The 24,192-nt window shown below is 47.9% G+C and overlaps 1 protein-coding gene across 1 annotated transcript in view; it reads left to right on the top strand.

Moving 5' to 3' along the window:
• The window catches only part of DZANK1 (double zinc ribbon and ankyrin repeat domains 1), a 48,173-nt gene extending 25,983 nt beyond the window's left edge, over positions 1 to 22,190 (top strand). Inside the window, exons 11-19 of the mRNA XM_068986758.1 lie at positions 296 to 485; positions 2,754 to 2,857; positions 4,926 to 5,000; positions 6,648 to 6,744; positions 7,617 to 7,717; positions 9,762 to 9,842; positions 10,513 to 10,640; positions 20,746 to 20,820; positions 21,243 to 22,190. Of these exons, the coding sequence (XP_068842859.1) occupies positions 296 to 485; positions 2,754 to 2,857; positions 4,926 to 5,000; positions 6,648 to 6,744; positions 7,617 to 7,717; positions 9,762 to 9,842; positions 10,513 to 10,640; positions 20,746 to 20,820; positions 21,243 to 21,366 (975 nt within the window). The 3' untranslated portion in view covers positions 21,367 to 22,190. The remainder of the gene's footprint in view (positions 1 to 295; positions 486 to 2,753; positions 2,858 to 4,925; positions 5,001 to 6,647; positions 6,745 to 7,616; positions 7,718 to 9,761; positions 9,843 to 10,512; positions 10,641 to 20,745; positions 20,821 to 21,242) is intronic.
• Positions 22,191 to 24,192: the final 2,002 nt, after the last annotated feature.

Below are 24,192 nucleotides of genomic sequence, written 5' to 3'. Positions count from 1 at the left end.
TCCACTGGATTTAGAGTTGAGAGGATGGATTTCTTCCAGGCCTCAGGCAGCAGGACAGTCAGTGACCAGGGGTGGGGCTGGCTTCACAGATCAGGCTGGGCATTGCTGGGCAAAACAAGCAGGGAAGATGAGGCAAGACCTGGAAACTTTTTTTTAGTTCAAAGTAGTGTTTTGGAGTTACTCTTGCTTCTGATTAGGACTGTTTTCTGTGAGTAAAATGGAAAATTAATTAATTTATGTTATAATTTTTTTAACATTTCCTGTCTTGCTCACATAGCCTCGACCTGTCTGGCAGCCCCTAAATGTTCCTCTGCCCAGGCCTGACGCTGGACCTAAGAGGGATGTGGGCACACAGACCACCGGCCTGTTCTACCCATCGGGGACCCTCCTGGCGAAAAAGGAGCTGGAGGTGGCTTCCCAGAAGCAGAGACAGGAGAAGACGAGTGACCACAAGCCTCTCCTCACAGCCGTCAGCCCGGGGAGAGGTGAGACAAACACTTCTCTGCAGGGCACCCACACTCTCAACAAAAGAGAATTTCCTTTTCTTCTTGGGATTTATTTTTTATACACAGGAAGTGCCTTTATTTTTCTGTTTCCAAGTAATTTTGGTCTGAATGAATGATAACACTTCCTTAAACATTTAGCGTGTTTTGACCCCTAACCCCATTATCTAGTTTGTAAATGAAATAGCGCATAAGACTTTGTATACTAAGATACAAATGTTGGTAGTCTGCATCGCTGTTGCTGTCTGCCATCAGCTCTTTTTAGTGTGGTAAAGTTCACCTGACATGAATGTCACCATCCTGCCCATTTTAGAGGGTCCAATTTGGCAGTATTTAGTACTTGAGCAGTACTGTACGACCATCACCGCTCTTCCTCTCCTTTTCCAGAACATTTTCATCTCCTCAAAGGTAAACCGCGTATCCTGTAAGCACCACCCTCTACACCACCACCCGCAAGGGCGTAGTCACCGCTCGTCTGTTTCTGTCTTTATGGATTGGCTTGCTCTGGATGTATGAATGGAAGCATATGATGTCTTTTGTGACCAGCTTCTTTCACTTTTGTTGTCCGGTCGCTCAGTCGTGTCCGACTCTTTGCAACCCCATGGACTGCAGCATGCCAGTCTTCCCTGTCCTTCACCATCTCCCCAAGCTTGCTCTAACTCATGTCCATTGAGTTGGTGATGCCATCCAACTGTCTCATCCTTTGTTGCCCCCTTCTCCTCCTGCCTTCAGTCTTTCCCAGCATCAGGGTCTTTTCTAATGAGTTGGCTCAAGTACTAATGAGTTGGCCACAGTATTAGAGCTTCAGCATCAGTCTTTCACTTCGTATAATGTTTCCAAGTTTGTCCATGCAGCATGTTTCAATACTTCATCCTCTTTTTATAGCTGAGTGATACTCTATTGTGTTTGTTCATCAATAGTGGACATTTGAGTTGTGTGGCTTTGGCAAGGTCTCTTTCCCTGACCACCTCCAGCCTTTAAGTTCCACATACTGCTGGCTGATTGCTTTATTACTTTCCACAATGCTCTAGGGGTACAAACTGCTCTACAGATTGATCCAGCTAAATGTGAGGGTTTTTTTTTTAACATGGATAGTTTTTGAGGTCAGTGTTTGAGATATTTTTCAGACTTCAAGAGAGCTTGTCTTGGTTAGCTGTTTATTTCTGTGCTTCTCTTTGGTAAGATGGCCAGCCTGTGGTTTAACTCCTGTCTCTAGGCTCCTCTTACTTGCTTTCTACCACATCATTCACTGTTATCCTTAGGCCTTAACATCCCCTCCTGTGGGGGCTGTGGCCAGCTGGAGGGCCCTGCCCCATCCAGAGCAGCAGCTGCCCCTTGGGCCCAGGCAGCTGAGCTGACGCAGAAGGGCAGGCCTAGAGCTGCCATGTGTCACCCACCTGGGGACAAGAGAACAGACACATGTGAGATCTCTCAAGTCTTAAGCGGTGACAATGAGTTAGAATTATTGTAAACCCTGTGCCGACTGGAAAGAGGCTATAGGAAGCTTTTCAGAAATACTCTGCATACTGACGGGGCGTATATACTTGCCAAGACTCAGACTGAACCTTTAAAATAGTTGTATTTTTAATAATAAGTTGTTTCTCAATATGCTTAATTTTAAAAGAGTAAAAGACTCCCTTGGGATTTCCCTGGTGGTCCAGTGGCTAAGACTCCACACTCTCAATGCAGGCCACAGGTTCGATTCCTGGTTGGGAAACTAAGGTTCCCCATGCCTCCCGGCACAGCCAGAAAAATAAAATAAATAAAATAAAAAGATCCCAGATATGGCAATCAAAATGTTCCACTGGAATTCTATAGTATTCTATGATTGTTCTTAGTTGCCTATTGTGTCCGACTCTTTGCAACCCCATGGACTGTAGCCCGCCAGGCCTCCCTGTCCATGGGATTCTCCAAGCAAGAATACTGGAATGGGTAGCCAGTCCCTTCTCCAGGGTATCTTCCTGACCCAGGGATCAAACCTAGTTCTCCTGCATTGCAGGCGAATTCTTTTACTGCCTAAGCCACCAGGGAAGCCCATTCTATGATTAATCATGTGCAAAAAAAAAAAAAAATTAACCAGGAACAAAAAAACGGAACTTACTCCAGTACATAGTTGAGGTTCAGTAAGTAAAAACCATCACAGAGTTCGGCCAAGTGAAGCCAGCTCTCTGAAAACGTATGGCATGCTGGTCCTTCTCTGCCTTCACCTTGGAGGAATCATCCGTGTGCTCGGTCTTCTCTCCTCCTCAGGATACTGGAGAAAGCAGGTGGACCACATCTCTGCACACCTCCGGTCTTATGCTCAGAACAACCCTGAATTCCGAGCCTTGATTGCAGAACCCAGGATGGGAAAGGTGGGTGGACTCTGAGCGGAACTTCCACACCGACCGTCCCGTGGGATTGGGCTGAGGCTGCCCCCAGTGACTGTCCTGAAACTGCACTTGGCTTGGTCCTTTTCCTTCTCCTTTCCTGCTTTCCACGCCTCCTCACTGTCCTCCCCACAGCTCTGCCTCCCTCAGTCACTTGCCGCCCGAGTCTTGTCCCAGGGTCCGGGCAGCTGACTGAAGATGGTACATTGTGAGCGTCTCATGCTTCTAGATACCGCAGGCTGTGGGATTCTGAGTCAGAACCATTACACCTGACTGTAGGGTTGTGTGTGGGACTTCCCTCATAGCTTAAATGGTAAAGAATCTGCGCACAGTGCAGGAGATCCGGGTTCGATCCCTGGGTCGGGAAGATCCCCTAAAGAAGGGAATGGAGGGTTAGACTGTAATGAAAGAATAGTGTAGTATAGCCGCATTGGCGCTAAATCCCATCCCTTTCCACTCGCCCTTGTGGTCATAAGAGTTACCAGGAAATCTGCGCTCAGTGCCTGCATCAGGTCCTCCACCCCTAGTCCTCTCAACGTACCTACAGTGGGTAGCCTCACCTGGTGGCAGTTCTGAAAACGTGCCCACAGATTCTTTGAGAGTCTGCCCTTCAGAGGATGGAGTCAGCGTCCCCTCACCTTGAATCTGGGTGGGCTTGTGATTGTCTAACAGACTATGGCAGAAGTGATGCCTGGGCCTCCCAAGGCGTGGTCATGCAAGCCTTCCCCTGCTTGGGTAATGGCACGCTAACCGCCAACACTCTCCCATGGAGCCTGGCCGCCCCACTGTGAGAAGCCCAAGCCACGCCGAGTGGCCACACACGGGGGCTCCGTCTGCAGCCCCAGCAGAAGCATGTCCTTGCATGGTCCTGCCTTGTATGGAGCCAGGCAGATGACTGACGAGACCCTGGTCATCCCAGCCCCTGAGCATGGAGCCACCTCTTGCCACTCCAGTCCTTCCAGCTAAGGCCTCAGGCATGGAGCAAGGCAAGCTGTCCATGCCATGTCCTTTGGAATCCATGAACATGATAAAATGGTGGTTATTGAATGCCACTAAATTTAGGGGATTTTATGCTGCAGTAGCTAATCAGAACAAGCCTTATTTGACATCCAGGAAAACTGGCTCAGGGAGCTTGGTAATCTTCCCAGGACTACACTCTGGGTCTCAGGGGATCAGGATTTGAAGCAGGTCTGTCAGATCTCAAGGGTACTGCTATTATAAAGACACATCTATGAGAAGACCTTTTCCTCCGTCATGAGGGTCAGAAGAACCTTTAAAAGTTAGTCCAGCCCACTCCTCTGCCACCAGGTTAGGCCAACATTGAAACTGTGTCATTGTCAAGTATTGCTAATTTTTTTTTTATAATCCATTCTGGTGGTTTGTGAATTCTTTGGCCCAGTCTAGGGGTCTGGGGGCTATGACCCGTGGGGTGAATCTGGCCTGTTACCAGTTTTGTAAATCATGTTTTATTGGATCACAGCTGCACTCACTCATTCATTTACTTATTGTCTGTAGCTGCTTTTGTGCTACAATGGCAAGGACCCTGTGGCCCACAAAACCTAAAATATTCAGTGTCTGATCCTTAAAGCATTTGCTGAGCCCCACTGATCTAAATTCCTTCTGGCACTTACAGAGACAGCAGCTCACCTGAATATCTGGTCCTTGATTGCCAAGGATCTGCCCCACCCCACCCCCACCCCAGGTTACCTTTTCCTAGTTGATGACTTGCAGCCATGTGACTTAATTAAAGTATGTCTCCTGCAGAGAGTATAAATTTGAGTCTTGCTTTCTTAACCAAATCTGGCAGGCTTGACTCTTTGGCGTATTTAGTTGGTGTATGATTAATGGAATTATAGGGAAGTATGCATTTGTGTCTGCCATTTGCTCTTTGTGTTCTGTTTCATTGGGTGTTTTGTTTCTCTATTCCTGCTTTCTTTTTCGTTAATGAAATAATTGATTACATGTACAGTTTGGTATATCAGAGTTTCTTGGCCTCAGGGCCTTGAGTCCCACACTGCTGGTTGTGAATTCTCTCTCTTACTTTTTTTACAAGCTCATCTCTGCTACTGTTCATGAGGATGGCTATGAAGTCAGCATTAGGCTGAATTATATTCAAGTCTCCAACAAGGTGAGTAAAACTGTCAAAAGTTATTCATTTGAGAACTGACTGACCTAGAAAAGGGTAGCTTATAACTTATTGAAATGCTTCTACATAATCCACAGAAAGGAAGAGTTTCCAATAACTGTAGCCTAGCAATTTCATAGAATTAGATAAGTAACTGAGCTAAACCTCAGAGAATCCAGCTTTCAGGCACATAAAAATGTCATGAGAACAGGAATTATCACCCTATTGGTCCTTTAGTTCTCTGGTTATTTACACTCACTGAAGTCTAGGTGAAAGGCTGACACGTGTTTGCTATATGTACTTTGACCTCTTTGCCTATAAAAATAAGCCAAACTTTGTGGCCATATATCCCTTGCCCTGCCCTCTTATGTGGTAACTGGAACATTGTCACAGAGCCTGTGTGTGACCAACACTAATTAACGGATGCGGCAGCTTTAGTTTCATTTGACAAGAAGTTACAGTATACAAAAAGAACAATGAATGGATTGAGAAGGTGAGTGAAGAAGGCAAGGAAAAGAAGGGGGAACTTGCCCATGGGTGTGACCTGGCAGGATAGATGCCTAGGCCATGCCTAAGTCACAGGGAGGCTGGGAGCAGGATCCCGTGGGAAAATGCATGTGAACATGCTCTGAAACCAAGGAAAGTGCTAAATGCTGTGATTTCTGTTGTGTGGCTGCACCAGAACTTAGGCTGGGATGTGCTTCAGGAGAATGGGACTGAGGGATGCAAGAGGTAGGCTTGGGGGGCTCAGGGTGGTGGAAGGCTGAATGACAAGGGCTCTAGCCTGATCCACCAGGAGCTCTGGCATGTGAATCACACCACCTTTGTCCCCAGTTGAGGTGGGGGGAGGAGCATAACCACTAGGGCAAGTCAGCACCCACCTACTGAGGGCAGCTGGGGACAGGGATCAGCCATGAGTTGTTAGCAGCCAACGTAGCAGCTGGGATGGTAGCTGACTGGTTTAGGGGAACTGGGCAGCCACCATGCGTATCTACAATGTGTTGTCCATCATGTAGAAGTGGAAAAAGTGTCCCCAGGTTCACAATATGTTTCTTCTTAGCCTGTTGTTCTGTGCTCAGAAAGTAGTGGGTAGCCCAAGGTGGGGTGGGCAGGATGCCACACTGTGTGAGTGGTCCAGGTGGATTGGAATTCCAGATCTGGCCTTTGTCCCGCCCATCCTGGTTTTATAGACATCCACGTAACCTCATTTTACCTTCTGGTCATATTTCCACTTGATAGATGAGGACACTGAGGCTCAAGGTTCCTAAGGTAGTAAGTGACAGCACCAGGATTCAAGCTCTGCAGCCTGAGCCTACCCGTCAGGCCCACCTAATTCCAAGACTTGGGGGGGAACAGTTACATACACATTGTATAGAGGGGCTGGGGCAGCTGCGGGAAGGTGGGCTGGCAGGAACCCATTTGGAGGCTGTTGCCATGTTCCTGGTGAGAGAGCAGGGGCCAGACCAAGGCATCGTTTAAGAGGCAGAATGGACAAAACATCACGGTGAGGTCAGGGAGATGTCCAGGATGGCCAGGCTTCAGGCTTGACCATCCGTCATTAACAGAGAGAGGGGCAGGTGAGCAGGGAGACCGTTCTTTCTGCTGGGACATGGCGCCGTTCACTGTGCATGATTTTTTTCCATTGCCCAGAACTTTTACCTGAACAAGGCGATGAATTTCAGCGACCACTTCCTGAGCAGCATCACTGAGGGTGGGAACGGGCTATTTGGCAGCGGGTCCAGCTTGGGTGAGTTGTCCCCTCTCTGGGAACTTTAAAACGTTGACCCATTAAATATGGACATTGTTAAGAGAGCAAATGCTATGAGTTCTCATCACGAGGAACTGTATTTTTTCCTACCTCTTTAGTTTTGTTTCTGTATGAGATGACACTGTTCACCAGACTTCTTGTGATCACTATTTTGTGGCATAAGTCTTCATGCTGCACACCTGAAAGTTAGGCAGTGCTCTATGTCAATTACATCTCAACAAAACTGGAAGAAAAATAATAATTAAGAAAAGAAAAACCAGGAGACTTCCCTAGTGGTCCCGGTGGTTACGACTTCTTCCGTTGCAGGCGGTACAGGTTCGATCCTATGTGCCTGGAAGCCAGAAAACCAAAGCATAGAACAGAGGCCACAGTGTTGTAACAAATTCAACAAAGACTTTAAAAATGGTGCCCATCAAAAAAACATATTTTTAATAAAAATGAAAAAGGACGCTGGACCAAAAACAACACAGTGACTCCGCAAGGATGGCAGAGAAGTGCTAACCATTACCTGGCCAGCCATACCTGGCCAGCACTTTCACCTTCAGGCCGTGTTACCTCGTCTGGCCTCCCGGAAGTCAAGTGTGAGACCTTTGCAGATAGACTGGGGCAGGGGTACAGTTTGGGGTCTGAAAACTGTAGCTTTTTTTCCCCTCCTTCTCATCCATCCTCTAGTTCTGGACTGAGAGGGCCAGCCCCAAGAGTCCTTTCTGCCAGGTTTCATCAAATAGAAATTTCTATAAAAGCCTTTTCCTCCTCCTGACTTCCAAGGGGGCACGCGGGGAGGGAGAGTGGCTCTTACACAAGAGAGTGGCAAGGGGGCGTCACTCGGTCCTGGACTCCTGTCATTCCAGTGAGTGACTACAGCCAGGGCGCTCCTGACACCGAGGAGAAAGTCACCAGGACCAAGAATTTCAAGACCAAACCCTTTCAAGAGAAGAAGCAGCAGCTTTCGGTACGTGTGCTCTTGATGCTTCAGCCTGTACGTCTAGTTTCGGTTTTGAGATTTTTACAGATTTATTCATTTTTAATTGGAGGATAGTTGCTTTCCAGCATTGTGGTGGTTTCTGCCATACATCAACATGAATCAGCCATAGGTATACACGTCACCTCCCTACCTCCTCCCACCCCATTTTGAGATTTTTTTTAATGGAAGAATACTTTTTCATTTTCTGTTTGCTTTTTTTTTTACACTATGTTTCCACCTTATGGGGGTAAAACCCTATGAAACCGCTCAAGATTATTCACTGAAATTATTTTACAGTTCTCTCCAGTTTCCAGAACCACCTCTCTTTTTTCTCTAGAGTCAATTCCATGTGCTTATCTTTCTCTCTCTCTCTCTTTTTTTGGTTTGTCTTAAACACATGCTGACCCTTAGTTGTCAGGTCATGTTGACAAATGAAGGGCTGGTTTGATCAGCACAGGAGCCCAGCCTGGGTGCCTGGCTAGGTGTGGGCCCAAGGTCCCTGTCGGCACAGGGTTCCTGAAGTGGCTGGCCTGGGAAGGTTTCTCCCCTGGTGGGCAGTGTGGTGGTGTGAGTGCTGTGGTGTTTTCCATTCCTTCCTGGCCCTCTAACCCCTTCCTGTGTCCATCATAGAGGCCTGGGCTCTACCCTTCACTTTCTTGGACCCCATGTTCCCAGTAGAAGCCTCTGTTAGGCAAATCAGGAACCATCTGGAAAAGAGCATCGGGTTTAAGCAGCAGCAGAAACCTCCACCCTACGATACCCTTCTGCTCTGAAGACGGGGGCGCTAGCCATCCCCACATTCACACTGAAGCCCTTTAATAATGGACTGCGGATTCAGCCACACCCAATGCCTGCCCTCCCTCTGGGCTCCCTGGGGAGAACCGACTTACACAAGTGGGGTCCACACTTGCTTTTCTTCTTGGCTTCGATTCCTGATCCATCTGATTCCATCTATTTTCTCCCTCTGGAATTCCTCACCATTTCTGATCCACGGACAGTACCTTTTCCAGGTTTCCCACAGCTGTTTGAGTATAGTTTTTCACAAATATAGGCCCTGAATAGTTTAAAGGGGAGCTGTGGAGAGAGAAAGAGACATTGGTACTCTTGCTCACCCACCATCCTGCCCTTTGGCTGGACGTCTCTGGCTGTGGCTAGGGGAACAGAGGTGCTTAGCCACGAGCCGAGTCAGGGTCCCCGCCTAAGATACAGGTGGATACGGACAGTGTCGGTTCTTCCTCCATCCTCAGTCACTTCAAGCCTCGGACCCCTCCAGCTCACACTCCAGCACCCAGGGTTCTCCGCAGGTGGGAGCTCACATTCAGGCTGATTTCAAATGCCTTATAAAGCATAAGCTCACATGGTAAAGAATCTGCCTGCAATGTAGGAGACCCGGGTTCGATCCCTGGGAGTTCCCCTGGAGAAGGAAATGGCAACCCACTCCAGTATTCTTACCTGGGGAATCCCACGGACAGAGGAGCCTGGCAGGCCACAGTCCATGGAGTAGCAAAGAGTCAGACCCAACTGAGCAACGGACACTACATAAACCATGCAGAGTCAACTTCAGGGTTCACCTGGTTGCTTTTCCTAGGAACACTGATAATAAAACCAATGTGGGGTTTCTGGGGTTTTTCTGTGAGGTTTCTCATTGCCTCCCTGTCCTTAGTAGCACAAATGAGTGTCTGTGTGGAGTCCTTCCCCCAGGCAAGACATCAGAGACCAGCCAGGCTTACTTTAGGTGTGCTTACTTCTGCTGCTGGCCGTTGGGGATCATACATACCACACATGCACGCCTCCTACACACCACATACACGCCACTCACATGCCTGCATATGCACGCACACACATACACACCCCTACACATACGCATCACAAACACGCACGCACACACACATGCTCACGCTTCCCTGTCTTTGGGGCCCAGAATGTAACCCAAAGAGGAGACATTTGACCTGAGGGTTGAGCAGGGCCAGTGGGACTTGCCAGTAAAAATACTCTGCGGCTGCACAAATGACCAGCTTCTGTGCTCCTGCAGCCTGAAGACAGACTTCTGCTGAAGGAGGTCGGACCCGCAGGGGAGGGAAGAGCATCTGTGATGGAGCAGCTGCTGGATGAGGTGAGGACAGCCAGCCTTCCGCCCCATCTCGGGCACACTCACAGAGCCGATTAATCAGAAACTGTCCAGGCAGCGGGCCCAGTGGCTAGTCAAAACCTGCACAGTAGGGACTTCCCGGGTGGTCCTGTGGTTAAGACTTTGCGTTCCAGTGCAGGGGGTGCAGGTTCCATCCCTGCTGGAGGAGCTAAGATCCCACATGCCTGTGACCCAAAATCCAAAACGTAAAACAGAAGTAATATTGTAATGAATTCAATAAAGTCTTTAAAAAAATTATTCACATTTAAAAAAAGCACACACTTCACAGTGTTACCTGTTGCTAATTTTTACAGCAAAAAAAATAGGCCGAAGAGTGCACAGGAACCCAAATAACTTGCAGGCCTGGGAAGAGAACCCATGGTCTGTGACCTTGTGCGAGCTTCCTATCTCCTGAAGAAGCAGAGTGGTCCCTCTGGGGGCCTCCTGCTGGATGGGGGGTGGGGGGGACAGGAACTCAACTCCATCACCCATGTGACCTGACAGCTCTGTCTTCAGAGCTGGTCCTGGGCTGCCTGCTTCTCCTCTCTCCTGAGTCAAGCAGTTTACTTCCACCAGGGACTTGCTACTAGGAGGGCGAGGGGGTGCCACGGAACACAGGCTCTTGTGCGAGATTGTCCCTTTCCCCACGCGGCAGGGAGCCGACCCCAACTGCAGTGACAACCAAGACCGGCCTGTCCTGAGCCTGGCGGCCATGAACCAACACCACGAAGCCATCCCGGTTCTCGTGCAGAGAGGCGCGGACGTGGACCAGCAGTGGGGCCCGTAAGTGAGACGCGAAGAGGGGAGAGGGCTGGGTGAGGTCGCAGCCAGCCAGGGCCTGGCGGGGCTCCACTGTCAGTCTACACGCCCACCCCATTCAACCTGAATCACTTAAGGACCATTTCAACCCATTCTGGCCTGAATGAGAGACTTGACTGTTGTCTGCTTTCCCAATCTGGGGAAAACAAAGGTTTTTAAACAGATCATTGGATCATCTTTTAGTGGCTTTTATACATGATGATCCAGTTTGTTAGCTCATGAATTTATTTATATCTGTGGGGCCACAAATCCTTAGTCCTTGGGTGCTAAGCCCTGTTTTCGTCATAATTTGAAATGGTGAGAGTGTTCCCCGTGAAAATGTACCCGTGAAGTTACTGCAGAAAGAAAACCTTGTCCTGGCATCTCCAGGTACTAACAACACTGGGAGGAAGCTGAGTTGACCACCTCATCTCCTGGTGCTCGGTGTCCCCAGCCAAGAAGCAGGACAGAGAGACACTTGGAGGCATGGAATAGTTACTTACCTGCCTCTGGAGCCGCCCGGCCTAGTGACTCTGTTCACTTGTGAATCACTTTGGAAACTGGGGTGGATGGTGTTTTGAGTCCAGGGCCTCGCTGTTAACAGCTCATATCCCACTGCCCTGATCGCAGGTCAACCGCTAGGCCTTCCTCGCTATTGCTGAGACCAGGTGGGGTCCGTCTATGAACTGTGCTTCTGAGGATGGCAAGGAGCACAGAGGATGAAAATTCAATAGCTTCACTTCTGCCTTCCTCTGTTTCAAAATGTCCTCTAGCATTTTTATTCAAAATCCCTCAATTTTTCTATGTATGTTTTCAAAGGTTTCTGCCCAGTAGGACCCATGTCAGTAGACGGGACCCCTTTTTAGTTTCACTTTATAGCAGAATGTTTGGGATGTGGGTGAATGGATTTGATGCCTGGAATTTACCTTCTCAGGTTTTCTTATTGCTCTTATGCATCATACCTTGTAAGTTTCATCATTTACCTACACTTACATTACCATTATTAATAGAAATAATGCCACCTTGTTTTGTGTTAAGGTGTACTTTATATTTGTATAATTCTGACAAGGACTTTTTCTGGGGGTTGCAGTGAGTCTTTGTTGCTGTGCAGGCTTTCGGTAGTTGTGGCGAGTGGGAGTTACTCTTCGTTGCGGTGCGTGGGCTCCTCATGTGAGGGCCTCTCTTGTTGGGGAGCACAGGCTCTAGGCACGGGAGCTCAGTAGTTGTGGCACACGGCTTAGTTGCCCCGCGGCATGTGGGATCTTCTGCAGCCTGTGTCCCCTAATTGGCAGGCAGATTCTTATCCACTGTACCACTACAGTTGTCCAAGACAAGGATTTTTAAATTGCATCTAAGAATAATGTTTGTGTTTTGAGAGATTTACAAAAATCTCTCAAGCATGTTTTGAATCGATGCTTAAGTATGATGAGTCCTGGCTTTATGAAGAGTCCAGCTAAGAGGATAAAACTACTCTGGACATGGAACAGATGACCTGTTTCTCTTTGGTGCCCTCAGTTCCCATTCTTGCTTTATTGTCATTCTGTAAACTGACATCTTACCCATGGGTGATCTCCTTGTGTTTCTACTAAGTCTAGCTCATGGCTGTATGGTCTGGCTGAGTGTGTGTAACAGCCCTTTTACACTTCCCTCTGTGTTGTCTTGGTTACTATTAACAATTCATGGGTCATGTAGGATGGGGTTCGGAAAGCAGATGTTTCCACTGAGAGCCAATTCTGCTAAGACTGGTTAGTATTTGCTAGTTCGAAATGTTTGGGCCTGAGTCCTCCCAGTCTCTGTCTCTCAGCTGGATCCAGGACATGAGCTCAAGGCTCCGCTGAGATCTTAGGCATAAGCCCCTCGGAGATCAGACTTTCTTATAGAAGGGGCCCTTTGAAAACAAGGACTCACATGCTCTTTCCCACCCCGAGCTGGGGAGCTGATGGAGAGAGGTCACCCAGGTAGTCTCTACAGAAGTAACCTCTGTTAAGCACCCTGGCAGGCAGTAGAAAGCCCCTCCCTAGGATTTCTGGCTCCCCAGTTTGTGTCTTTCTTATCAGAATAAACTCATCCTCAGCAGAATGGGGATCTTGTTCAGACGCTCAGTCGTGTCCAACTTTTTGCGACTCCATGGACTGCAGCACACCAGGCTTCCCTGTCCTTCACCATTTCCTGGAGAGAAAGTGGATGGCCAAGGAGTAATACACATCCTCCACTAAAGCTGATACCTCTTACCAGCAAACTTCAGAAGCACAGATGGAAGGCCTCGCGAGGAGAGGGACATGGAGAAGTGGTTTGCTTTGGGGCAGGAGCTGGGCTTCTTCACAATTTCAAACTGTGAACAGTTTCAAACTTCGTGCCTCTGAGCTCTGCCCCAGGAGGCAGGTGAGCCAAATGCAGCTATCAGTGTACTTAGAGGTTCACCGTGGAGATGTATTGTTAGATAATTCAGGGTTTACGCACAGAGAGTGTACCTTGATTCACCGAGATACCTAGATCGGGGTAAACAGTTTGCATTGCTGTGCATTGGTAGAAAAGTGTCTTTATGATACAAATTCACAGAGTACCGTGGTGTACTTGCTGTGCACAGCCGTGTTCTGGAAGGTCTGATAAGACGACGACTAGCTACTCAGAGGAACAAACTCACAACTTGATGTTCTGACACGAGGGTGTGTTCCATCTCATGCCCTCGCTGTGTTGGAGTCAGTCTGAGGAGCAGAGTATACAATGAAGATTTATCATTTTCCCAAATGAACTGTGCTTACACAGGAAATATCAATTACTAACCAGAAAGATGTAGCCATCTGCAACCCGGCCCCCCTCGCCCCCACACCACCTTCATTCAGTAAACTGAACACCCTCTGCTCTCAGTCTGGGGAGAGCTCTGAAGGCAGGAGGTCAGGAGTCTACTTGGGAGATGCTCTGACCCTGTGACTAAATAAGTTCAAATGGGAAATGTGTGATGAAGCCCCCCAGAACCCAAGGGTGTAAAGTGACGGGTAAGCCTTCTACCCCCAGGGAGGCGGGAGGATGAAGGACAAGGAGGAGGCCGGTGTGACCGAGACCTCCCAGGTCAGGCCCCCAGCATGCTGAACACCCCTCACCCTGAATGTGTAACTGGGTGGTCTCAGCTCCCCGAGAGAGGAACGAGCACTGTGTCACACGTGACCTGGTGGCCCTGGCACCTTTAAGGGCACCAGGAGGCACCCACACGTGTGCGGAGTAGACAAAGAATTCAAGTGTCTTAGAGCCCAGGAGATGTGACCTGAAAGACCTCATGAGAAACACACTGTGAAGGTGACCCCTGGGGATTTTGCTAACGGTGGGGGGAAGGGGAAGAGGGAGCCTTCTGTGGTGACGGAACAGTTTGGAGGCAGGAGAGAGCAAAATGTGGAGAAAGTGAACGTATTCTCCTCATCTGTCAAATGGGGGTGATTGTGCTCACGTCATAGAGTTAGTGGTGGATGAAATGAGTGTTTTGAAGTGCCCGAGAGGAGCCCAGTGATTGGCGTCTAGTGGTAGCAGTCACGATGCTATTGTAATGAAAAGGTGGGTTGTCAGGATTTGAGTGGAAAGTGTCAACTGCTCAGTGACGGACAGTGCATGAGATGGGGATGAGAGGGTCCAGGGAGAATAGCCCAGAAAGGTATTAGGACTGGGTCTAAGTTCTGAATTCTTCTGTTGCTGTTAAATGTCGCCAAGCCCTCCCAGCTCCACATTTTCACATTAAGGAAAGGGCATGTGTATTTTTTTAATGCCCCAAGCTCTAAGAAGATGAACTTCAGAAGTGCTTCTTATACTGTAACATGTGTATGAATCACCCAAGAACCTTGTTAAAATGCACATTCGGTGGATCTGGGTGTGGCCGGGGGTGAGATCCTGCATCTCTAACAAGCTCTCAGGAGAGGCCAATGGTCCAGGTGCCACCATCTGAGTAGCAGGGATCAAAGCCCATTCTTACAAACACCGAGATGTTAAGAGACGGCCCAGCGTGGCCCTCAGTAAGGAGATGGCCTCACAGTGCTGTTCGACATGGGATTTTCCCCATGCCTCACAGGTCAGTGATGTTGATCTGCTCAAACGAATAATAATATCACCACCACCACCAGCAGCAATATGAAGGCTGATCCCCAAATCTTAGTTGCCAGGAGCTACTGTATGCCTCAAACCAAAGGCAGATCTTTGGAAAGCCATGGGAATTCAGGTGTAAGGCACACAGCCATTCTCACTTCCTGCCTCTGGAGAAAGATGAGGAGGAACTAGCCAATCACAGCACCGATTTCCCTGGGACCAGGGTCCTTGGCCAAGTAAGCTGGCGGAATGGAACACACATGAATGCTAAGATCTAAAATTAGATGAGACCTGAAACCACTGGGGTGGCTTGGTGCTGAGAGTTCTACTGCAGCAAAAACCAGTTGAAAGTGCTAAGTTTCTCACTTTCCGGAAAATGGAAAGTCTTATCACCTGGACAGTTCCAACTCTGGAGCCAGAATCAGGCAGGGGCTTCCCCGTACCCACTGTTGGAGGCAGAGGTTCATAGACATGTTTACCTGCAATTCTTGCCAGTCATGTGGGTCTAGGAGGCAACAGTCCTTCCCCAAGTTTGTCTGTCTGTTCATTCTCTTCACTGGTGTATTCATCTCACTAGTGGGTTCTGAGCACCTACTGTGTGCTGGTCAGCATTCTAGGCAGTGGGCATACAGCAGTGATGGAGACAGACCCCTCCCTCACAGAGCTCAGAGTATAGTGGAGGAGACAGACAATAAACAAGTAAGCAGATGAATGAGTCATTGCAGAGAATGCTGAGTCCTGCAAGGAAGATAAAGCCAGGTAAGAGAGTCGAGCGTGGTGTGGTCAGGAGAGGCCCCCCCACCATCCCCCAGGACCAGAGCAGAGGCTGCCAGAGTTAGTCTGGGACAGGCTTGCTTCAGGTACAGAGCGGCGTGGGAGGTTTGTTTACCAGTTTCATCATTTCTGGACCCGTCCTAGTGACATTGTCTTATTTATGACTGGGCTGGCAGAAAGATTTCTTAAACTGTGTATGATGGCTGAAAACAATCCATACACACCAAGTAACTTTTCAATTGTATCAGAATAAGATGTGGACATTCCTGAAGAAAACCACATCCTGTGAAAGAGCTTGGCAGGCCTCCGCTACCTTCACCTCTTCATCCGCAGTTCTGTCTTCAAGGACAACTAGTATAAATATTTTAAAGTGCTCCTGGGAGTCAGCTATATCTCTGTCACTAAACAGTACACTTAAACGGGTCATTCCTGATCTAGCACGCTCAGATAGCATCTGTTGATTCCTGCTGTGATAAATGGTGATTACACTTGCTGACCCCACCAGCACGTTTTGATCATTCTGTTACTGTTTTTGGTTCTTTACTAATTACTGTGAAAATAACAATGATAGTCCTGAACTCCTCTACATTGATTATCATCTTTCAGTGATATCACTTGACTGACCCGTGTGTACTGAGAAGTGTGTACAAGTATGTTCAGTTCAGTTCAGTTCAGTCTCTCACTCTTGTCCGACTCTTGCGAACCCATGAATTGCAGCACACCAGGCCTCCCCGTCCATCACCAACTCCTGGATTTCACTCAGACTCATGTCCATCGAGTCGGTGATGCCATCCAGCCATCTCATCCTCTGTTGTCCCCTTCTCCTCCTGACCCCAATCCCTCCCAGCATCAGGGTCTTTAATAAGTCAACTCTTCGTATGAGGTGGCCTAAGTACTGGAGTTTCAGCTTTAGCATCATTCCTTCCAAAGAACAACCAGGACTGATCTCCTTTAGAACAGACTGGTTCAAAAGCATCAGTTCTTTGGTGCTCAGCTTTCTTCACAGTCCAACTCTCACATCCATACATGACCACTGGAAAAACCATAGCCTTGACTAGATGGACCTTTGTTGGCAAAGTAATGTCTCTGCTTTCGAATATGCTATTTAGGTTGGTCATAACTCTTCTTCCAAGGAGTAAGCATCTTTTAATTTCATGGCTGCAATCACCATCTGCAGTGATTTTGGAGCCCAAAAAAATAAAGTCTGATACTGTTTCCCCATCTATTTCCCATGAAGTAATGGGACCAGATGCCATGATCTTAGTTTTCTGAATGTTGAGCTTGAAGCCAACTTTTTCATCTTCTCTGTCACTTTCATCAAGAGGCTTTTTAGTTCCTCTTCACTTTCTGCCAAGTATGTATTAGTGCTCTATATCTTCACCTCTGTCTTTCCTTCCCCTTCCATCCCACAACTTCTGTTAGTCAATATTAGTTTTTACAGGACGAATCACAGTTATGTTTACTTGTGTTAACATAACTAAGACGTTCATTCTTCATCCATAGGTTGATTCCAATGGTTGAAAAGTATGAAGAGTAATTGTATTATAATAACTACATAAGTATCATTCATTGCTATATTCTGATTAATTTTATTGTTTGTTGGTTAAAAAAACCAACACTTACACCAGTGAAATAAAATTTTCTCACCAGAAATGTCAAATGGATTCTTTTTACACACCATAAATTATTCAAAATCAGGCCACATTTCTTTTTTGTTTTTTCCACAATCCATGACTAAGTTGTTCATGTTTTGTGTATCTTTGATTCCCCTGGACTTTCTAGTTGCCTTTGCTTTTTTTCTGATTTGAAAGAGAACACACATTCACCACATCTGTCGTCTTACCTGATTCCTTACTTGTTCAGTGCTTTTCCTCTTAGAGGCTGTCTTCTTAGAGTATACAGACTCATTAGTCAGGTTTTGCCCGACAGCTCTCTGGCCCTGCTGCACGGTGGTCATCATGGCATTTCTTTCCACTGGAATCCACCTGGAGTTACTCTTCACTCTTTATTTCTTGGTTTTGACCCTTGTCAGTCTGGAGTGTGGGCTTAGGTAACCTCTTCAGAAAGGGTATGTAGAAAAAACTTTTGAGTCCTTGAATGTCAAGAATGACTTTCTTTTGTCTTCACTCTTGACTAATATCTTGATATTAATTGGTATTTTGATATTAATTTCTGTCTTCAAAATGACTTTTCCTCACGTCTTAAGGGTAAGCCTTGTTCTGATGATTTCTAGCATCCAGCATAGCCCATGCAAATGCTACAGGCCATTCTTCCTTATTTGTGAGCTCTAGGTTCCTCCTGGAAGCATTTATCACTGTTGTTCTGAGATTTCACATGGGCATTTTTTTGATGTACTGTTGTTCCCTCATCCAGTGGCCCTTTCAGTCTGAAAAGTCATGTGTCTTTTCAGGGGAAGTTTCTTCTATTTTTTCTAATGTCTCTCTAAAATTCTTATGAGTTAATGGTGAGCCTCTTGAATTGATCCTCTCTATCTGTCTTTTTAAATTTCTTTCCCCATATTTTTCATCTCCCCTTTTCTCTCTGTTTAAAGAGGTTTTCTTGGCTCTCTTGCTAACTACTCTTTATTTCAACAGTCAGCTTCTTTACTTCCTCAATTCAGTTCAGTTCAGTCACTCAGTTGTGTCCAGTTCTTTGTGACCCCATGGACTGTAGCATGCCAGGCTTCCCAGTCCATCACCAGCTCTCGGAGTTTGTTCAAATTCATGTCCGTCCAGTCAGTGATGCCATCCAATCATCTCATCCTCTGGCATCCCTGTCTTCTCCTGCCTTCAATCTTTCTCAGCATCACAGTCTTTTCTAATAAATCAGTTCTTCACATCAGGTGACCAAAGTATTGGAGTTTCAGCTTCAGCATCAGTCCTTCTCATGAATATTCAGGACTCATTTCCTTTAGGATTGATTGGGTGGCTCTCCATGCAGTCCAAGGGACTCTCAAGAGTCTTCTCCAACACCATAGTTCAAAAGAATCAATTCTTTGGCGGTCAGCTTTCTTTATGGTCCAACTCTTACATCCATACATGACTACTGGAAAAACCATAACTTTGACTAGATGAACCTATGTTGGCAAAGTAATGTCTCTGCTTTTGAATATGCTGTCTAGGTGGGTCATAGCTTTTCTTCCAAGGAGTGAGCATCTTTTAATTTCATGGCTGCAGTCACTGTCTCCAGTGATTTTGGAGCCCAGGAAAATAAAGTCTGTCAGTGTTTCCATTGTTTCCCATCTATTTGCCATGAAGTGATTGGACCAGATGCCATGATCTTCGTTTTCTGAATGTTGAGTTTCAATATTTTCACTTTTTATCATTTTTACTCTCCTCTTTCACTTTCATCAGGAGGCTCTTTAGTTCTTCTTTGTTTTCTGCATAAGGGTGGTGTCATCTGCATATCTGAGGTTATTGATATTTCTCCCAGCAATCTTGATTCCAGCTTGGGCTTCATCCAGCCCAGCATTTCGCATGATATACTCTGCATATCAGTTAAATAAGCAGGGTGACAGTGTACAACCCTGAGATACTCCTTTCCCTATTTGGAACCAGTCTGTTGTTCCAGGAGAAGGCAATGGCAACCCACTGCAGTATTCTTGCCTGGAAAATCCCATGGACGGAGGAGCCTGGTGGGCTGCAGTCCACTAAGAGTTGGACACGACTGCGCGACTTCACTTTAACTTTTCATTTTCATGCATTGAAGAAGGAAATGGCAACCCACCCCAGTGTTCTTCCCTGGAGAATCCCAGGGGCGGGGGAGCCTGGTGGGCTGCTGTCTATGGGGTCACACAGAGTCGGACACAACTGAAGTGACTTAGCAGCAGCAGCAGCTGTTGTTCCATGTCCAGTTCTAACTGTTGCCTCTTGACCTGCATACAGATTTCTCAGGAGGCAGGTAAGGTGGTCTGGTATTCCCATCTCTTTAAGAATTTTCCACAGTTTGTTGTGATCCACACAGTGAAAGGCTTTGGCATAGTCAATAGAGCAGAAGTAGATGTTTTTTTGGAACTCTCTTGCTTTTTCCTATGACCCAATGGGTGTTGGCAGTTTGATCTCTGGTTCCACTGCCTTTTCTAAATCCAACTTGAACATCTGGAAGTTTACTTTCTAAGAGTGCCTTTTGGTTCTGATTGCTGCTTCTTCACAGCCTCTGTTTTGTCTTATGTCGTCTTCAATCATTTTAAATTTCTCATGTTTCTGTGTCTCGGCTTTTTTCTCTTTGATGCTGCCAGTTTTTCTCAGATGTGCACAATCCTTTATCATCCATTCAGGTTTGCGAATGGGAAATGGGCTAGGTAGGTGGGAATTCTGTGTATATAGCAGGAGCTTATCAAATGACGGGGGGCTTGGCGAGTCTGTGAAGCTACTTTCAGGCTGGGACAAGTGGAAGGCTTCCCTCTGGGCATGGGAGTTGCTGACCTGATTCTCACCAGAGGCTCCATGTATCATCTTCAGAAATGAGGCCACCACATTTTTTCTCCACTGGGATACATTTATGGCTGCAGATACATCCGCACGTGCAGGGGACGGGGTGGTGGTATCGAGGGAAGGACCAGGGGCCAGGAGAATGCAGACCTTCAGCTGCTCATCTCATTTCTGTCTCCAGCCATGACACCCACCTTCCATCACTCCTGCCACCTCTGATCAGGAGCCTTTCGTGAGTTCTGGAATGCAGGTACCACCCCTTCCTCCACTGTGACAGCCACTGCTCCCTCACTGGGCCACGCTGACCAGGCAACGTGGAGAGAGAGTCTGGCACATGGCAAAATATGCTGTCTGACCTCTCAGGCCTGCCCTCAGGGCTCTAAGGCTGGTGTTTGTTTTCATATCACACAAGCCACACTCACTAAAGCCAAGGTCATTGTCCCCACACAAGAATAGGAGCCTCAGCCCTGAAAGGTATTGTCATAGGACAGTTGCCAGGATTCAAACCAAGGGTGAGACCATGTCCCACACATTCCATGAACTCTTGCAGAAAATATACCAACATAGTGTTTATTAGTATAAATTGACTACAAACCAGATCCTTGTGGGATTTCTCACTATAAAACTTTCTCTCTGATATCAAAGCTTACCCTGCTAATCTTCCAAGGAAAGGAGCAGAAAGGGGAGAGTCAAGAGATGTTCCTGGGTTAGTTAAGTAGGTCATGGGTGAAACCAAGGCCCCGTTGTGCCTGCCCCTCTCCAGTCTCTCAAGGATGCTAACCAAGGATTTAGCCAGGGATTTTTTCCCACCCAAACAGGCTCCAAAATACAGCTCTTCATGAAGCAACTCTGCTTGGCCGGGCAGGAAGGGAGTGCATCGCTGCCTTACTGGGGTACGTTCCTTGGCCTCTGGGGGACACTCCAACTGCCACAGTGATCCCCCTGTTGGTCTATGAGGATTTGAGGGGGTCCTGGTGCCCAAACAGCTGACCCAGTGAATGGGGCCACCATCCCACCACGTCTCCCAAGGCACTAAGAGCTTTTCAAAGCACAATGAAAATGCTTCCCCCCTTAAATCCACCTGGTTGTGGGTTGTGGAGGCTATGGGAACCCTCTGTCGAGACTGGCATTGGATGCGTGAGATCACAGAGCCCGTCAGAAGGGCTCAGGGTAGAGCCGCCCTTGAGGGCTGGGTCATGGTGGCCTCTCGGGGGAAGTTTGGGACGGGGGCCCAGGAGCCTCAGCAGCAGGGAGAAGTCAGGCCCTGAGGCTCAGGGACTGGAATCCATCAGCTCACCCCCATTTTCCTTCACAGATGCAACGCCAGTGTCCAGAAGAAGAACGCGAGAGGCCAGACAGCGTACGACCTGGCCCTGGAAACTGGGGATGAGCCTGTCACCTCGCTCTTTGCTGCTAAGCTTGGCCTGGATGAACGCTAAGCCCGAGGGCCCCATGGGCATCATTCAGAGAAGCCACCCAGCTCTGGCTGTGCTGTGTTCGCTTCCTTCCAAATGCATATTCGAGGTTTGGAAATTGAACTTGAGAGCCACTCATAAGATGTTAAAAAATTATGTGACAGTGTAAACCACCCATGCCCACACTCCCTGAGTATTTCCCCAAACACCCTGGATCCTGATGAACATAGTATACACTAGTGGTGTGTTGCTGCTTGTCTTTGAATTTGCTCTTGACTCTTAATTTATTTCTCAGTACACAGTAATTGCATACTGCTGTTGTTCAGTCTTTAAGTCGTGTCCAACTCTTTGTGACCCAGTGGACTGTAGCATGCCAGGTTCCTCCGTCCTTCACTCTCTCCTGGAGTTTACTCAGATTCGCGTCCCTTGAGTCGGTGATGCTATCTCACCATCTCATCCTCTGCCACCCCCTTCTCCTATTGCCTTCAGTCTTTCCCAATAATTGCATATGGTTCTAAGCAAAGAAGTGTAAAATCGTGTAGTGAAGTCTCCCTCTCATCCCTGCCCCAAGACCACTCACATCCCTCCTCAGACCACCAGTGACCTCCGTGTCAGTTGTGTGTTTCCAAAAGTAGCATAGGATTATATAAGCAAGTGTATGTCATATATGTATGTGTTCGTGTAGAGTACACGCAAACGTTAAGTGAAAGTAACACACCTATATTCTGTCCCTTCTTCTAAGACAAATAGCGGGAAACCACATACTGCTCTGCATGTTATTTGCTTAATATATCTAGTAAATTGGTTCCAAATTAGTGCATAAAGATTGAGCTTATTAGAGTCTTTCCCTATGAAGCTGAACTCGTCGATATTCACATTGTTACCGCTTGTTCTCTGTTTGACAGGTAAGCTTCAAATAAACCAGTTACAGGAATGTGAAACTTTGATTCATTCCTTTTTTCAGATTATCGTCTCAGTCTTCATGCTAATGTGCTAACGTTGCCATCACGGAGTCTCAGAATTGTTTCTGTGAACCTCTGAAAATAGGATATTCGTTAACTTAGAATAATTAATTCATGACCATAAGGTATAGACCCTGTCAGGGTGGCTGCTGGCATTGCCGCCTGCACTTCATTTCCCAGGGTGGACGCCTGTCCGCAGGGGACGGGTGAAGAGTCAGACGGGAGCCCCAGTGGGGTTGTAGGCTTGAACGGCAGCGACCCTGGCTCCGAGGTCAGAGGCCCAGTGGCCACATAAAGGGCGCAGCGGACAGGGGAGTCAAGTGAACCCCCGACCCGTCTCCCTTCCCCTCACATCTTTCAGGACAGCCGGGGCCCCTCACAGTGGAGCCTGTTCAGGGCGAGGCCCTCTAGAAGCGGGTACTGAGACACTTTGGGGCAGAAGAGGGTGGGTGTTCACTGTGAGAGGACGAGGTGGGGCGGGGAAGGGGGCACCCCCAGTGGCCATGCACACACACCCACCTACCCACACCCCAACCCCACTGCCCCCAGCCGCCACCTCCCGGGCTGCTCTAGTGACTTCCCCACAAGGCGGGCAGCTGACGCGTCCCCTCAAGGGAAGGTCCCTGAGGGTGAAGCCAGGCTCAGCTGTTGATTGGATCCCCTGCCCCAGGAGCACCCACCTCCATTCCCATGGCTCCCGCTGTGCTCAGCTCCCCAGGGTGTGAGAGGCAGGACCATCAGGAGAGGTGGGAGGTTGGTTCAGGATGGCAGACACATGTACACCCATGGCTGATTCATGTCAATGTATGGCAAAAACCACTACACTGTTGTAATTAGCCTCCAATTAAAATAAATTAATTTAAAAAAAGAAAGAGGTAAGGACTTTGAGGGGCCATGTGGGGAGTAAGTACACAGAATGAATCCAGGTGAGTCAATGAGAGGTGTTCTGAAGAAGGAGGCTCTGTCCTCAGTCAGCAAGCTCGAAAAAACACTTTCCTTCCTTTTCCACCAAGGTTGCCTAAAACGGATACTTACTGTGTAGATTAATATAGAAGGCATGTCAGCGAAGTATTCAGAGTTAGCTGTTAGCTCTTTCCCTGGCCATTTTCTTAGGTATTTTAAGTGGACATTTATACAACAAACAGATCCGGATTTGGCTCATGTTGAAGAAATTAAACTTACTACCCGCTCGTCCCCCAGTGCTCTCAGGCCTTGGACAACTTCCTCATCACAGGACAGGGGACCCCAGGCTTCTTTCCAAGCCCTACCCCCTCCCCGCCTCCCTAGCCTCCTAGGTGCGCCCACCTGTCCCTGCTCCTGCCGTGATGACATCACACAGGTGGACGGGGTGGGGGTTGGACAACCAGGTGGAGGAGGGGAGCACTCACGCCCCCTGCCTGGCTCCTGAGCTGGGACCCCTTATCCTGCCCTCAGACTAGGCCGACACCACCCATGCTCCTGGTTCTCTGGCCTCTGCACTCAAACTGGAACCAGGTGGCCAGCTTCCCTGAGTCTCAGCTGCAGACATCAGGAGGTGAGGATTCTCAGCCTTCACGAGGAGCGCTAGCCAGTTCCTGTAATAAATCTCTCCCTATTATAGTGTACGTCTATCCCATCGGCTCTGTTTCTCTGGAGAACTCTTGGCTCATGCACTGCTTTAGTCCACTGTCCTTTTTCTTTGATATTCAGCCCTGTTTTCACTCTTTTTCTTTCTCAAATGGGGGTACAACATGCCAGGGACTGGGCGAGACAGGCTGGTCCGAGGTGATGCCCAGTGAGTCACGTGTTTGGGAATACCAAGGGGTGTTGCTCCTGAGACTGGACTATCTTATGTGGCAGAGGTGACAAGAGCCTGTGATGTCATTTAAAAATAAGAGCAATTAATTGA

The sequence above is a fragment of the Capricornis sumatraensis genome, chromosome 15 (assembly GCF_032405125.1).
Source record: "Capricornis sumatraensis isolate serow.1 chromosome 15, serow.2, whole genome shotgun sequence".
In the NCBI taxonomy this organism is placed as follows: Eukaryota; Metazoa; Chordata; class Mammalia; order Artiodactyla; family Bovidae; genus Capricornis; species Capricornis sumatraensis.
Note: the sequence above shows the minus strand (reverse complement) of the source record. Positions and strands in the feature narration are given on the sequence as shown.